This window comes from Drosophila simulans, chromosome 2R (genome assembly GCF_016746395.2).
Source record: "Drosophila simulans strain w501 chromosome 2R, Prin_Dsim_3.1, whole genome shotgun sequence".
NCBI classification, from domain to species: Eukaryota; Metazoa; Arthropoda; class Insecta; order Diptera; family Drosophilidae; genus Drosophila; species Drosophila simulans.
The window spans coordinates 12,421,469-12,438,333 of record NC_052521.2 but is presented as its reverse complement, the minus strand read 5'-3'; the positions used below and the strand labels follow the sequence as shown (position 1 = coordinate 12,438,333).

At 40.9% G+C, this 16,865-nt stretch overlaps 2 protein-coding genes across 5 annotated transcripts in view; both read right to left on the bottom strand.

Moving 5' to 3' along the window:
* Positions 1-1,032: 1,032 nt before the first annotated feature.
* Positions 1,033-16,865, bottom strand: part of LOC6734584 — a 35,052-nt gene continuing 19,219 nt past the window's right edge. For 2 of the 4 annotated variants that reach the window (XM_039292700.2, XR_006541520.1), the window contains one exon: positions 10,768-10,825. Coding sequence is in view for 2 of the 4 variants with exons in the window: in XM_039292698.2 (XP_039148632.1) it covers positions 2,340-2,566; positions 10,628-10,825 (425 nt within the window). In the remaining 2 variants the exon portion in view is untranslated. Of the gene's footprint in view, positions 2,567-10,627; positions 10,826-16,865 lie in introns of those variants that run through there. The other 2 variants (XM_039292698.2, XM_039292699.2) reach the window with 2 other exon arrangements.
* LOC27208685 lies at positions 5,444-6,331 on the bottom strand. The gene has a single exon (XM_016184248.3). The coding sequence runs from the start codon at positions 6,146-6,148 to the stop codon at positions 5,522-5,524; it is 627 nt and encodes a 208-aa protein (XP_016027708.1). The 5' UTR covers positions 6,149-6,331; the 3' UTR covers positions 5,444-5,521.

The window sequence follows — 16,865 nt, the reverse complement described above, 5'->3', positions numbered from 1 at the left end:
CCATGCAGTGGAATGAAAATTTCTCGCGCTATCTCCCTGTCCTTTTGGTGGCAAGTTCAATTTGAAAGTCACACCTACACTTGCGCCAAATGTTGATGATGCATTCTCGGCGGATTTTGGGGGCGATTTCTCTGCGAATTTTCCGCTTCGCCATGTTTCACATTTCCCTCGGGGTGGGAAAACTCAAATAGTTGTTCGCTTTGACTGTGCGCCTGCAAACTGTAAACACTGGCGCAAAGGATAATGCGCTGGAAAGTCCCTTTACTGGTCCTCTGACGTCTCAAGTGCCCGGGACTTACCTACACTAGAAATTTACACAGGCCCATCTAGGTCAAGTATTGTCAGAGTCAGCCACATCAACGTCATTGTCATGAAAATTTCTCGTGCTAAAACTGTCACTGAAGTTCATGTCAGTCGCCGGCACAGTGGGCCCAAGAACCTCAAAATTTGTGGGCGGCACCTGAAACCAACTGAAAAGCGCGGTCTACCACCCATCAGCAAAATGAACAAGAACTCTGAGCGAATGCTTATGTGCAAGCCACTGAAATGTCTGGGAAAATCAACAGTCATTCAAGCATATTTGGACCACCGTCCTTTAAAATGTTCAAATGTCCTTGACGACTGACAGCTACAGTGGCAGCAGCACCGCCGCAGGAAGCCTCTGTTTTCAGGGGAGCAGTTCTCCAGCTCTTGAGGTGGCAAAGAAAAATCGTTAAACGTTGGCCATGTGCAGTGAGTGGTTGAGAATGGCTAAGGACTAATGCCAAACTGGCCAGCAAATGAGTGTGATAATGTGATGATGCCATAAAGACCAAGTGTTTGCTTTTCAGTGCATGAGCTTAAATTAAATTATGATTTAAATCAAGAGTTATATAAAACTAATTCAGCTATAAAATCTGGCAAGGCAACTTAAAAGTCTAACTAATCCTATTTGTTTTCCAGATCTTAGCAACTTACCAATAGCATTTGTACAGAAAGAAACAAAATCCAATAAAAATTTCGCATCTTGAAGGAGCAATAAAAACAAGAGTGTTGCATCTTTATTGTATTTATTTTTATTACTCAATTAAAATTTAGTTGGGACATTCTTTGTTTGTTCGGCTTGTATATGGTTTGCTTTCATATTCTGGTTTTTTCTTTTCATTTATCCACATAGAATTGGTTTTACCCATTTGCTTTTTAAATGTAATAATTTTATGCAATTTATTTGAATTTGACTTTGATCTCTAATATAATTTCAATTATGTTCATTAGCTTGTTATTAATTTTTTGTAGTTAATTGATTTGAATTTTAAATATTTCATTATTGGCTTCCGTTGCCACATGGTAACAATTTTCTCAGCTGTGGCCGAAAAAAAATATTTTCCAATTCAACTCGGTCTAATACCTGTCTTTGCATCTGTATAGGTATATATATATGTGTGTATTTCAGTTTCCCACTCGAGGATCAATTGTTAAGTAGACAAATATTGTAATACACTTGGTAGAAAAACGAAAATTGTGCCACCAGATTAGTTATCTTCATGTTCATTGACTTTTCAGTTAATATAGAGCCCGAGGGCCGAAAAATTGTTGAGTTGACGACTCGAAGCTGCATCATGTTGCTTGGATACCCCTAATTTGCCTTAATTTGAAACAACATTGAGTTTCTTTGGTTTCTAATTCATATTCATACGCTTGTAGGTACAATTAATTTTTTACTTTTGGCATTGGCCAGACAAAATGGAAATGATTTCCCAAAAATTTGTTCAGCAGTTTCCTTGCATTTGTCTTTTGTTTGGTTTCTCATTTCCCTACAATAAAGTTTATGGAACATCGTGCCTTTTATTTATTATTTTGTAACATTAGGTTTTTCTTTGACAATTTAACGTTAGTTCACTTTATTTTTGGTTTAGTTACGGTCTTGGGTTTAATAGCAAAGTCCAAAAACGAAATGTAATTTAATTAAATATTAACTAATACCAATTTACCAATTTACGACTCTAAAGGTTAGTAATAGAACAAGAAAAGCCGCAAAAATGTATCTGTAAATGTCGCGTAACTCCGAATCATCATCATTCGCAAAATGTGATTTTACTATTCATTTATTAAAGCTTTGCAAACTAAATGTAACTTTGCCCTCGACTTAATTTATTTAATAATTATGAGAATCATTTGGGTTCGCCATGCCGGCTAAAACATATTCACTAAAAAGTTTACAATTGTGTGCCCTCATCTCGATTGGCCTTTTACACATTTACAATTTACCAATAATTTTATTCACTTGCGTAAGCATTAAGTTAGCTTCATCATCTGTGACTAGCCCACCGAGGGCAATGAAAATTCAACTGGTGAGCTCCTTACTCGGGATTGGCATCCTTGCGGGTCTTGTGGCCCCGGAACGAGGCCTGAATTTTGGTAGCAGCCTTGTTAAGCTCGGGATCGGTTAAATCTATGTCCAACTCCTCGGCCACCTTCTTGGTTATCTCCTGGATGTCCTCGTCCTCGGGCGCATCCTTGTTCACCAGCTTGCGTGCCAAATGACCACGGAAAGTGGACTGAATCTTCAATGCAGCATGGCACAGATCTGTGGAGAAGGAACACGAAAACGGGTAGTTTGTGTAAATTAGTGTTCTAGTTCTGCTTAAGTGCCCACTTGGCCAACTCCCCGAAACAATATATATATATATATATATAAAATAGTTTAAAAACTTGTCTGGTGTTTCTTGGGCAATTGAAACTTTAGATGATACTCAAACATTCGCCTGAATTTGTTGTGAACTTTTTTCAATTAGCTCCGGTCCTTATGCTGACTGGCTTTAACTGAGTTTGTATTGTTTTTACTATAATTTATTGTTATAGTTTCCTACATCACTATTTAATTCCCTATCTGACCACCGCTTCGTATTTTATAGCCCAGCACTGGCCATAATTTTTCCATGGATCCCAGATTGCTTGTAAAAAAGGGAACTAATCGAAATCACGAAGCGAATTATTCCCCCAGCGCTCTTCACAGTGTTTAGTACTCCCGTACTTCGACCACGTTTCCCGGGCTAATCTCATTACGTATACGCAATGTTGGGCGCAGAGGGACGCATATTTTCTGCATATATAATCCACTCCAGCAGCTGAAGAGATGGACGAGTGGATGGACTGACCACAAAATTAAGCTCGCATCTGCCCAGGATGCATGTGGTTGTGGTTAAGCCACGCGTGTCTCTAGCTACGTGCAACTTTTGCTCCGTTTTCCGCCAGAAAAGCTCATTCTAATTAGCCAGTAATTGTGTAAAAATGTTCAGGAAATACGTGTACTTGGAACCACAGGAAAAACCATTAAATTATGCATAGCTTTCAGCGAGTTTTGCAAGAACGCGCTTCTTCTACGTTGTCAGTCGCAAGATTACATCATTGCATCTGTCGTTTTACCACTTTTTGTCATCTTTTCCCATTGCTCTTGTGCATTTATGCAAATTCCGAGAAAATTCTCATTTAAAAATTCGCCATTTCTGTTAAGATTTTGCCGCTACAAGAGTGCATACATTTAACTTGGCCAATTTCCGCAACAAAATCTGGCGTTTCCCTGCGGGCCAAGTTAGCCCAGTTGGCCATGCAAATATTTTTAGAGGGTAAAAAGGCGAGGAAGTGGTCTTGCGTTAATTCGCTAAGCGTAATTGGAGTTAGGCCAAGATAAGCATTTGGCTGGGGTCCACGGACTGGGACCGGAGAAGTTCTGGTCGAGGACTTATGGCATGTGAAATTTTATCAAATTACGCACACACGGCGGCTACACAACGTGACCCGGCCGAAAGGCACGTGCCATTTGCCGCTGCTGCGTTTATGTTTATTTATAAAATATTTAAAAATATCTGCAAGACGTGCAAATAGCTGTATAGCGCCACCAGGCGCGCTGTGACATTTTCAGAGGCGCAGGACATGCAGGTCCTGTGAGTGCAAACTAGTTATCCTGGCTAAGCCGATCTGAGCTGCTACCACTGCTTGGTCAGTAATCAACATCAACCTGTTCTGCCGTACCGAAGCTAGAGTTTACCTGTAACTCGTTTTTTTCCACCTGTGAGACAATGTTCTTCTTATTTTTTCTCTGCCTTAACATACACAAAGAAAAATATATGTCGTTCTTATGAACACTGTGATCGCGGGAACTAAGGCTATGTATATACCAGAGAAGTTTACGCATCGCTAGTTTGTTTCAAAAGACTGACATGCTCACTCTAGCTGAGTAATGGGTATCTGCTAGTGTATTTTCAGTTTCGTTGTGTAATATAGATGTACTGCTGATTTCCCACTTTGTTATGCGTAACTTCATTAGCTGAGTATACAAAATACCACAGCTCTTTGGTCAAAAAAAAAAAGAAATATAAAGCTGTTACGCTTGCACTGTCAATTACTATAACAAACTCTATAGTTGTTTCTCTTAGTGGAAACTTTTTTGTGAGAGATTTGCACATGTCGCCGGCCATGCAACACATGTTAAAAGCCGATCACGTACACTGCGTGTCCTGTCACAGGACCGCATAAGTCCAAAATCTAAGCTACAGTGTCTGAAAAGTTGTCAGCAGGTCGCATGCATGTTGCTTTTTGTGCCTTTCACTGGTTCGGTTCGCTTTTGCCTTGGTCCTGCTATCTGCTATCTGCTTGATGTCCTGATGTTCCGATGTCCTGCCTGCCGTCGAGGCATACAAATTGAGTTTGCTTTTCTTTCTGGCAAAATGTCACTGCTTCTGTGTGGGCCTTGGTAGTAATTCCTGGGGGCGTTGGGCTATGGAAAGTGGGCGGGGCCGCACACCTTGCCTGATGTTAGCCAAGGGATTCGGATTTGCATGTGCGGAGCTTCGGGGCAATCGGTCACGTCGTCCTGATTGACTGACTAGCACGCTGCTTGAGTTTTTTTTTAATATTTTTTGCATTCCCTGGAGCTTGCTTTATTTGCATGCCGTTTCTGGTCTCTTTAACATTTCCTTCAGTTCCAGGTATTTTAACTTTTATTTTTTTAACCCCATTTCCAGCATCAATCGAGTGTTAATACCCAAAGGATATGAAATCAATCATAAGCCACACCAACTGCACTTTTCACCTGTCTTTCGGTTTCCTTTTATTGCGAATATTGAGTGGGGACAGCGTGGAAAACCTGCTCCACACGTGTATCCATTTTCCCCACTTTTATTTGCGTGGCATGCTCTTGACCCACATTCTCGCAACAATGCAAATTTATATTAAAACAGTAGAGGGAAAATAATAACAAAGCGGGTCTTCGGTAGATGACAGTGTGTCGGTGTGTGTGAGTTCCATTAGCGAAAGTGCAAATCCGTGACGTGTGCTTAGTAATTGTGTCAGAAATAATAAACAAAAACAGACCCAGACACGCACATAATGAGCAAGAGGTAGACCAACAAGGTGTTCTCGTTTGGGAAAACACCGAATCGAAAACACTCTGCAAACCAATCAAATATATTTGTAAGAATATCGCTTCAGTTAAGCATGAGAAATGGGATTTTTATTGTTCGCTAAAAATATACACAACTTATCAAACGCAAAAGAACAAATTGAGGTGATCGCCAAAATTGTAGTTGTTTTCAAGATACTCATTTGAGCCAATATTCAAGATATTCAAGTACGCCCAGATGCGTATGCAAACCGAGTAGAAATTGGCCAAAACAAGGAGCTTCATTAGCAGACCGATGACCAATAGACAGATCGCCCTGCCGCTTTTGTCAGCCACTTCACTCTTAGCCACAAAGATGATGCCCCGATACGTGGCATTGGTGGTGATTAGCCAGGTAAGGACGAAGACTGAGATATAGGGTATCGTCAAGATCAAAATGGGTTTATACATGGGCAGTGGAGCCACTCCTGCTTTCCAAATTCGGGCTCCAAGTAGTCTGCAGCGACAGCATTGGTACAGATTGATCAGCACACCGAGGATCATAATGCAAACACACAACGACATCGTCAGATCATTAGTAAAAAACGACTTGTAGGCAACTTTATAGGACCTTTTTGCGAACCAGAATGATGTGTCCCAGATCTCACAGGGAATCGGAGTGATGGCAGCCAATTGCAAAATGCCCCATAGGTACAGTATGCTCAGATACGACCGGAGCGCCGTCATTATCAATCGAGTGCACTTGTATTTGCTGTATTGTCCAGGCATCGTTAGTTTGCACACTCTCCTTTTTCTATAGATATAACTTGCAGGATAAAAATCAAAAGCCAAGGGCACAGACACTGAATACTACGAAATTTTATTGAGTTGAATTGCTGAAATGAGCGATACCTCAGTGAGTACTAGGGATCGAGTTATGTGTGTTTCATCTCTATTATGAATTAAGGAGATTTGTAGTGTTTGACATCTAAAGTCTCATATATTTCGATGCACACAAGATTTAATTTTACTAGTTCCTAGCAGGAAGTAAGAAAAATGAAAGAACATTCAACATAAATGAAGTCTCAGAAAACTCTCTAGCAGAAAGTGTGCTGATGGCTGCGTTTGTCATTGTCGGAAGGCAATCATAATTACGACGTTAAGTCGCTGTCATAAATATACATTTTAATTACCCAACCCAGACGGCCTGCACTGCGCTACAGGACATCGTTATGCAACATCTGTCTGCGAGTCCATTTTGATTTAAATCATGCAAAATGGCCGGCCGACATGTCTCACATGCCAAACGCACAGTTCACCTGGCCCGTAGATTCCAGGACGTTCCCAACTTTTGTGGGCACTTTCAAATAAGGACAAATTGTGAGAAATGAAGCATGATAATAAGCCGCTAAATGGAATTTTTAAGCCAAACGTTTTTCGTACGCAAGAGTGGAGTGTGGGGCTTTTGCGGTTGCCAAGATTTGTCATTCCATTTTTGGGCCATCTACTTTTGCTTCTTGCTGGCCACCCAGCACACAGCCTTAAGGACTAAGCCCATTTTTCAATTTCCGACAAAACAAAGTCTTGTGGCTTGTCCACCGCACTGCTCGACATCTCTCTTTTGGGTCCTTGCTCATTTCCATGGGGCTGTTATTGGAGCAAATAAATCTTGTGGAAGGACAAACAGTCAACCGTTGAGGAATACTTATTGGTTTCGCCCCATCTGCTTACATTACCACGTTTTCTGCAAATTGTGCAAAACATCTAGAGCGATATTCGCAGATGGGGTTCCTGCCAGGAAATTCAAACAAAACTTTAATTAATATTAATCCTGCGCACATAAGCCGATTACGGATTATTAAACAGTATGGAGATACCTTGCTGTTAAACTCATTAAAACTTTGCCAGAATTTAAGTCAATCCTGCCCATAATTAACTGGATTAAGGATCTATTTAAGGGATTGAAATTTGCGTGGCACAAGTTTGAGCTCGTGAAATATTCATTTATTAATTTGTCTACACTTAAATTCCTGCCCCATTAATTGTTCAACATAAAGACCAGTGCGAAACCAGCAAAGCAAATCGCATTTGAGCAAGCAATTAAATATTAAGCAAGTGAATTTTACGGGAGACTCTATAAACATGTTGGATAAAGGTCGTGTCCAAAAAGAAGGTTGCCCAAATAGGTGCTAGAATTGTTGAAATATTTAAGAGGCCCAACCGACGTAGCTACAAGCTAAGCGTTTAGCAGTGGCTAAATAAATACCTGACCTCCACCTGTCACCCAGTAAATTCCATACATGCAGGCGGCCACCAAGCGACTTCCTACATTTTCTTGTCTATTTTAGCCTGTTTTGCGGGCCACCTGAATGTATATCTATCTGTATACACATATATTTAGATATATATTATGTGTTTGGGGCTTTCTTTGGGGCAAGCAAAAAAACGCAAATTCAGCGGCTGAAACATTGTTTTCAGCTGGCCTGCTGCTTATTGCGTGTTTCATGTCAATGTTGTCGTTCTACTCTCGTTTTTTTTCCTTCTGTTTCTTTTTTTTGTAATTTGTTGCATGTTTTTTCGGATCCGCCTTTTTGTTAGCCCGACAACAGGCGGAGCACTTAACATTATACTTAAATGGCTTGGCCTGACATTGTTGGTTTTTTGTGGGTCTCCCGGCGGTGTAAATGGAATTACAAGCTTGCTTAAAACCGAAAATCCAATTAGGAGAACGCGCTGCGCCGCTGTTTTATCGCAGTTGCTGATGTAGTTGATGTTGCTGCTGGGAGGGACAACTAGCAGCAACATCACGAACAGGTCCTTAAAGATGACACATTACGCGATATTCCTCACAAGATTTTGACGGAGTTACACTCCGCAAGGATAAATATGTAAGGCATTCAATTAAAAAGTCAGTAAAGCACACCATAATGTGTTTGGTTTTCTGTAAACCGCAATTGGCCTTTTCCCTTCCAATTAAGTTTCGTCAAACAACAGGATACATGTATCGAATATCCCACAAATTGGGCAAACCGAGCCTAATGTTCGTCCACAATTCATCATAATCGAATGGAATCCGCCAGCAATTAACGCAGACAAGCATCCGGATGCAGTTCAATTACCATAGCCTTTTCGCTCGCATTTTAGCCCAGTGTTTTTGGGGGCCAGAATGCTGTGGGCGTGTGGCCATGAGCAGTAATTAGGGGAGCGCGTTTATGCAAACACAGAATTGGGGCCAAACCAGGACGCAGACACAAACAAATTGGTCAGCCAGGCTTTGGGCCAAATAGGTAGGTGAGTTGTATGTAGCTAGCTATATCCACAAATGGCTCCTGGTTGTCTATGCACTTTCTGCACAAAGGCATGGGTTGTAAGTCAAAAACCGAGGCGAAGCCGCAAATGCGAAATGCACACACGTACAAGAAAATATCCTTAAATGGCTTTCGATTTTCGTGCACATGCCGAGTGTCCTTTTGTGTGCGTGTGTGCATGTGTGTGTTAGCCATCGCATTTGCATACCAAATGGACTAAATCGCAGTTTTGGGCTCAGAAATTGCATTCGCCTGGTCATGCATATGTGTTTGCCGCAATTTTTTTTCAGACCCTCACTGAACAAAAGTTCTTTGTGGTCGTTGTTTTTATTGTTTAACAATTTCGCAGTATGCCAACGGCGAGTTTACAACTAGGCCAACACCATTAGCTTGTCGTTGTTGGCCGCCTGCTAGCGATAACTGTGAATAATGATTAACTGGAACTTCTAACTGGCTCACTTCGGATAAGCGAGGCGTGTCTGCTAGGCTGGCTAAATATGGGATAAGGCCATGAAGTGGATCTAGTAAAGCAGAACAAAGGCGATCAGAAAACCTATTGGCCCTTTTGTAAATTTAATGCATATTTGCTTATAACCTTTGGCTTGAATCATATGGAACTTATTAAAACTAATAATACGACTTTCGCTAGTAAATCGCTAGTAGTATCGCTAGTATTTATTTATAGACACAGTTAATGGAGTCAAGTAATTCTGAAAGTCTAGACATCTTTGTGCATCTTTGGACTACAACTATGACTAATGGAATCATTTGAGATTTATGAGACAGTGCTGATTATGACTTATTCGGTCAAAGTTTTTAAATTAACTATGCACCCGCCAGCCATACATGCCCGTTCCATTCAGCGCCTCTAATTGAGTATGTGCTTGGTCACAAAGGAGCAGGCTCTCCACGTCCTTTGAGTTCTCAGGCGAGTCTAATTAGCCGTCGCACAAATGTACGTATGAATGGTATGTATGTCGCATAAGAAGGATACGCCTTTCGAGACCCACCAGGCACTATAATTAAGCCCACACGTGAGCTCTTGCAATGGAAACTGAATTGTTGTCTGGCTGAGGAGCCGAGAGTTCCTAATGCGGTTGCGTATACGCCCCGATGACAGCCTCTGACTTTTTAATGAGCCGGGCCGGCTTCCTTCTCCACTAGCTGTGTGCCCTCGACTCATTGTGCCCTGGGCAAATTATAGCTGAAAACTGTCAACGCCTGGAACGACCTAATAGGGTTAAGCCGTCTTCAAGATTTTCATTATTTATGTGGCTGGCGGATCAGCGGGTGTGCAGCGATTAAATAACCAATGGCTGACTTCGCCAGATCCAATCCCATGCGTAAACTTTCGGAAAACATTCACTGGCAGGGGAGGTGCAAACTTTCCCTTTTGTCGCGCTACCAAGTGACAAATATTTTTGCCGAAAATACTCGTATATTGCGTAACACGGAAAGTTTGTTGGTATTCCGGTTGGCAGGCGGGGGACCAACTGTAATTTTAGCTTGTATACCCAACTTAAAGTCGAAGTTGTGTAAGCCCGCTGATTCGACGACAATGTGTGCAAGGGACTCCACAATGCTCGAAGGGATCAGCTGCTGGAGCGGCTCGGTAGCTCCAAAAGCGATTCTCAAGAAAGTTTCTCCTTCTCATCTTGCAAGTTGCAACACCTTTGCGACACTCAGAGGAATATTGCACTCTAAGATTATGGAATTATATTATTTTTCATATGCATCTTCTAATCTTCTCAAAAATTATTTAAGTATTAATATATATGAATAATATATAAATAACTGTCTTTAATGGGTTTTCCTGCTAGGTACAACTTTTTTATGCCAGTGCGCGTACTTCGGTTACAGTTTCAGACCTTTGATTAAATCTGCGGCCCAAGCTGCCGCCCTTGAGCTCCCTTTGAGCGGATTTTTGTCCTGTAACCTGGAACGTGGAACACCCACTTACCCTTGTCGTTGGGATCGAATTCAGCCTCTAGCTCGGCTTTGGTTGGCTCTGCGGATGCGGCTGCCTCGGCGGCTGCTGCCGATGGAGCTGCTCCGGCGGCACTGCCGTTGTTGGTCGCAGTTTTGGTTTCCGATTTTTTCATGGTTTCTCTCACTTTGTGGCCTCGAAAGACGGCTTGGATTTTTGTTGCGGCTTTTGCTGCAATTAAAAGTGGAGACACGAACAAGAGAGATTAATAGGAGTTCAATGGTCAAACCAATTTAAATTGTTACAATAAATCACTCATTACCTCAAATTTAGTTAACCATAACTGAAATAAAAAGGTATCTGTTTCTGAAGGAACGTGTTAATGATCAACTTTTAAGCCATTGCCCATTTGTGTGACTTCCTTATTGATAGATTCCGTTTGAAATACTTTACGCCCAACTCATGTCTCTCGACTTCGAAGGAAATGAGTTTTATGACCTGGCTATCATGTGTTGCGAGCTTCAATGACGGACAAACTTTTGCTTTGGCACATCATCGACAGTTCTTAAACTTCGGTTGCAGCTTTCAAACAATTAACTTCAAAAGGGGGCCGCCTCCTGGTCGTTCCCCCTGGCCAAATAGCCGCCCCCTGAGCCACTCAATCGATTTTGAATCGAGCTGAGCGAGTTCCTGCAATTTTTCGTTTTTGGCCCCCTGCCAGAGGAGTTTGCCTCAAAAGGGAGAACGGGGAGAGAAAGGACGATGGCGAAGGGCAAATTCCGCTGTGCTAATAAACTAGAAGCGCAAGTTTTGCTGGAAAACGGTAAGGAAGAGGGCCATGTGCAATAAACAGAACTATAGTGGGCATGTTTCTGTTTTCCCCATTTTGTGGCCCACTCATGCTGCTCCGCTCGTGTTGGTTGCCTGGGTCAGCATTCATTTTTTATGGCATTTTTCACGCAGATACCGAAGAAGAAAAAAAGCAAACTCTGTCGGCCTTGAATAAGTTATAATAAATTGACACGTAAGGCTTTCGGTTCGGTATTTCGGGCAAACACTATCAATAAGGCAAAGCAATGCCGAAGGAGGAACGCTTTCTAAAAAGTAGTTGTTTGTGCTTGGCACAAGGTTGCTCCTCCGGTGGCGAGTGGGTGGGCGCTGGGAGGTGCTAGGTAGTAGGAGGACGATAAGTGCTAACGGTAGGGTGTGGCAAGGTTGAGCTGTCAAGTGGCGAGTGCTGTGCTTTTAATAGCTGCCCACTCTGCTGGCCCTACTATTAAATCATCGAATATCCCGCATCAAGATGCGGCCCAAAATGGCATTGAGTTCTAGTTGCGCTTTAAGGATTATTCCGCTTTGCCATGGTTTCCATTTTATCGAATTCGCATTAAATGAAAACATATTTATTCGCTTCCTGGGGCCTTTTTGCTCGTAAAAGTATCGTATATATTATTGAACGAACGTTTTTTTAATAAATTCCCACCAAACCGTAAAATATTTTATTTATTTTCCACGCCTGACTATGCTACTTTCACGCCGAATTGGATTTATTAAACTGCCATCTGCTCCATTTGCGTACAATTCCAGGGGCTATAAACTTTCCAGTGGACACTACGTAACATAAACAATTTAAAGGCCCACAAGTTGTGTTTGAAATATTTAAGTGCACAAAGAAATATGTGCTCAATAAATTAAAAATGCAAGAGTCAAACATGGCTTTGTTTTTGGTCGCATTTTGCAGAAGTTTTCATTTCATATTTAATTGGAATTTGTGTGTTTTATTTTTATAGGTTAGTTTTACCGAAGCTTAAAATGAGCACAAAGCATCAATAAATTATAATTAGAAACTAACAGCGAGAAAATGGAAATTTATGCAGCTCATCTGATGCCGGTGCCTAATGGCCTCAGCTTTAGTGCGACTATAAAATGCAGTGAATTATGCCAGGCGAGGTTATTAAATAAATTTTGCATGTGGCTCATTAAACCTGACAGCTGCAGATACAAAAAAATTAAAGCCAGGCGAAATATGCCAGAAAGGTCCCAGTGGCAACAAAAATTGAATAACCACACGGAGCATTCACACCTGTACCTTCCAGGTATGCACGTGTGTATAAAGTGCCTGACACTAAACTCAACACGCACCCAATTACCCACAACGTACTCCCAATATGGTGCCAGGAACAGAGGACGTTGTGCCGCACGTGTAAGGCCATCTTCCCACTTAATTCATTCATAATTCGCCATTTGCCAGGTCATAACCCGGAATCATTTCCGCTTCCGGCAGGAAAAATATGATTAAATTTGTCAAGCTCGACGGTTTTTCCTTTTCTGCTCCATTCTGAGCTCCTTCGCAGGAATTGAGTTCCAGTTCCGACTGTGCCACAATGACCAAGTGAGTTATTTACGCAATTAAAATTCATTAGCTCCTGGCTCTTATTCCTGCTCATTTTCCTTTCTTCTGCTTTTCCTTTCTGACAATTGTCGTTTGTGCTGCTGGGAATTTGAAAAATGTTTTCCTTCCTAATTAATGCAATTCCAGCATTCAGCTCCGTGGAATGGAGTTGTTTTCATATCGAAAGCAATTACTTAAATAGTTTTAAGCCTGCTTTGTTTAATCCAAATCACCGTGGTGCACGTTCTATAATTTACTTGAAATTTTCCATGAAATACTTTCTGCATTGCATAGCCTGCAGCAAATTACGTATAATTTATTATTTTAATTAAATTGTTGGTTGTCAGGCGGTTGCTGCAATTTTATTTGAATTTCGCTTGGCATTAAAACGTACACTCAGGTGGCCCAGTTTCTTTCGCAAATAAAAAAAGCGAAAATAATAAAATTCTAACCGGAGGGTGAACAATGCCTGGGGAATATTAAAACGAATGAGTTATGCACGAGACCAGAGGCAGAAGAGCAGCAGGAAAAACTTGGCCCAGCTGCTTCTTGGCCTTAGCAACATAAACAGCGGGCTCAGTCGAGCCAGAACTTAAATAAATAAGAAAGACAGCAAACAGCGAAGCCATAACAGCAAACTGCGATCTGCTTCTTAGATTTCTCTCCATTTAGGAAGGACAATTTAATTTATAAGGATTTCCGGATTGCTTACTGGACTGACAAAGTAAACTGTAATTTGAGTGGACAATGAAACGAAATGTGAGCCGCTCTCGAGAGAATCTGGATTTAGTGAAGATTGTTTTTACTTGTACTTACCCTTAGATACTCTAGACTAAGTTTCTGAGAATAAGATAGATTTGTTTTCGTTAAAAGCCCAACACAAATCTTATCAGTAAATGTGGCGCCCATAGTTTTAGATTTCTCATAATAGCTGTTTAAATCAGGGATTTGATAAAAGAAAACTTCAGAACTTTACGGAAACTTATCAGTATATTATACATATTAACATGGGTCTTTTAACCCAAGCTAAACTCCTTTGTGAGCAATTTTCAGATTTTGTTTTTTGGGGTTTCCTTGACCCCACATGACTCGTTAACCTGACTGGCAGATGTTTCGTGCCACCCCTGACAGCTATTTAAGCTTGACAATCTCCATTAAATGTTCATATACAGCTTGGCAAACTTTTTCCCACTGACATTCACTTATCTAGTCACTTAGGTCCATCGCTCCACTTACCAACTTACCATTCCAACACACTTCCTAGCCTGAATGGATGGCCTGATATGATCTATTTGTGGCTGGTTTAATGCATATATGTCATATTTTGGTGGCAAATTAATAGCGCACAAGTAAAATTATTTATTTATGGCATCTGGTTTCGCCTGCTGTAATTCAACTGATATCCAGCAGACACTCAACGTTTTGTGCAGTCATAAATAATGTTGTTGATTTGTATTATTTATTTCCGTGACTGTTTGTGAATGGTTGCCATGTTCGTTTGTTTGCGCTCTAATTTCTACCATTTTAATAGTATTTCCAGTGTGCGTGGCAAATATCGCCCGACTCTTTACAATCCGTGACCTTGCCTGATTACGGTTTTTGTAAAACGCCAACTTTTATCAGAAGAATTTGTTCTTGCTGCGGGGCTCACGAAATGGAAATGTTTGTCGCACGTGCTGGCAACCACAAATAGGGAATGGCAACATTTCTGATAAATTGTAATACAGCGCTGTGGGAGAGAACCCACACTATGTCAATCCGAAACAGTTGTGGTTTATCGATTGATACTTTGTAGTCTTCCTTTCCCAATAATATAACTTTTCCCAGTTGAACTCTCTGTGGAAACCACAAGCAAGGGGAGTTTATGTTGCGCAATTTGCTTAACTGGGCCCACCTAATTGCTGGGCTTAGCTCTAGGAAATTATGTACAGAACCCGACGGTCAAAATGTGCCATAAATTGCTGGCTCTTATCTGAGTTAAATGTGACTTACCAACACTGACTGCTCGCACTCACAATCAGATTGGCCATAATAAACAGGCTTTGCATAATTAAACTCAGGCAAACCACAATTTCTACAATTCATATGTATGAAAAGGGACTGCAAAGCGTAGGGCTGGGAAATCATTCATGTGCATGCGATGCGATAAAAACCAATTTAAATGAAAAATCTAACCATTTATTATTATTATTTATAATTTATTACTTCATATTTGAAATTTAACGTTCATCTATCAAACTCAATTTTGATTGACTGCCTTTAATTGATTTATATATATTTATGCATGTATACATAAGTGAATTTCCATGCAATTATTTTGTATAGTTTTACTTGGCCATCATCACCAGTTTAAAATAGAAATTCGTTAAAGTTACGTATACGCTCCGTAGGCCCGGAAAGAGGCTGTTTGATATGCAGGAACGCAACGTCCAGAAAATTATGAAGGCAAAGCAGCTGATGACACCATTGAGCTTTACTCCCAATTGGGCATTCGACAATATGGCTTAATCCAGTCACGTTCTACTTTCAAGACAATTTGCTTTCGTGCCGGAATATATTTTATTTTGCTACTCGCTGGTCGTACTGTTAAGTTTGATAAAATATTTTCACAGTCGGAAAATCTGCATCGCTGTGGAAAACCACTAATTGGAAATACAGTTAGCTGCCATGGTTGAAGAAAAGTTTCAAATTCAATTTACGAATGTCTAAACTTTTCCTTTAAGTTTGTCAGCACTTGATGAGTTTGATTTGAACATGGTGGTGGAAATATTGTATATTTAATTGGGCAACAATTTAAAATAACAGCTTTTCATTTAAGAAGTAACTATTTCCTAGAAGGCGGACTAAGTCTGAAGTTTTGGTCTGCAAGTTTGCCGGATGTGTTGAGCTGTGTTTACATTTTATGTTTCTTTTTCGCTCAACCCTCCATTACCATATTTCCGGTGTATTTGCGAAAACACTCTGAATACTCCACGCGTGCTTCCCTCTTTACTTGACTCTGCGAAAAGTTGCCATCGTGTGCAATATTTATTATTAAAATGCTACTCAAAATTCGCCAGCAACTTTTGCCAACAAAATTAAAACAGCCGAAGCGCGCCAACGCAGCACAAAAAGTTGCCGGAAAACTATGGCAAAAAAAAATTCCGTTCCGCCACCAGTTCCATTTGCCCCTTTTTTTAAAACCCTCCCCCAGTTTCAGATACAGAAAGAGTTTTTGGGCAAAACTATGTGGCCAACGCCAGAACTCCAGGGACCTTCAAAAGTTACATTTATTAATAAAGAATTCACTTGCATGGGCCAAACGAATGGATCCCCTTTCTATCTCCAGTCATCCGGTCCTCGAATCGCCCTCCTTTTGTGCAGCACAATTGAAATTGAAACTTATTACGTCGATGACGCGAACGGCAGTGAAGAGGAGCAACAAGCTCCTGGCTGCCACACGGTGCTACCCAAGTGCAACTGCACAGGGATCGTCCTGTGGTCCTTTGGCTACTTTTAAGGCCAAAGTTCATGTTGAGCTAACGGTAACTGCCTTGGCTAGCATGCCAAATGGCAATTTGCTGCCGGTTCTCCTGGTCAGAGGTCCAATCATTTCGAGGCCTTTGATGCGGGGTCACTGAGTTGCGTTTTAATCATGAATTGAACGAATATGGAAGTAGGATTTAAGAGTGCTTGGGCATTTGTTCAAAGCGGATACAGACAGGATTTCAAATGTAATCTTATCCCGATTAGATACAATTTTAATTTCTTATCTATACATATATATACTGTGCAAATGGGGTTTTTTCAACTAGAATATTCTTAAGCAATCCCCCCTTTTTGAAAGGAAATATTTGTTGTAGTTTGAAATGGAAAATTTAAACTAATCCAGTTAAATTC

Coding starts and splice junctions, on each gene's coding strand:
- LOC27208685 (XM_016184248.3), bottom strand. CDS start 6,148: ATGCCTGGACAATACAGCAAATACAAGTGCACTCGATTGATAATGACG.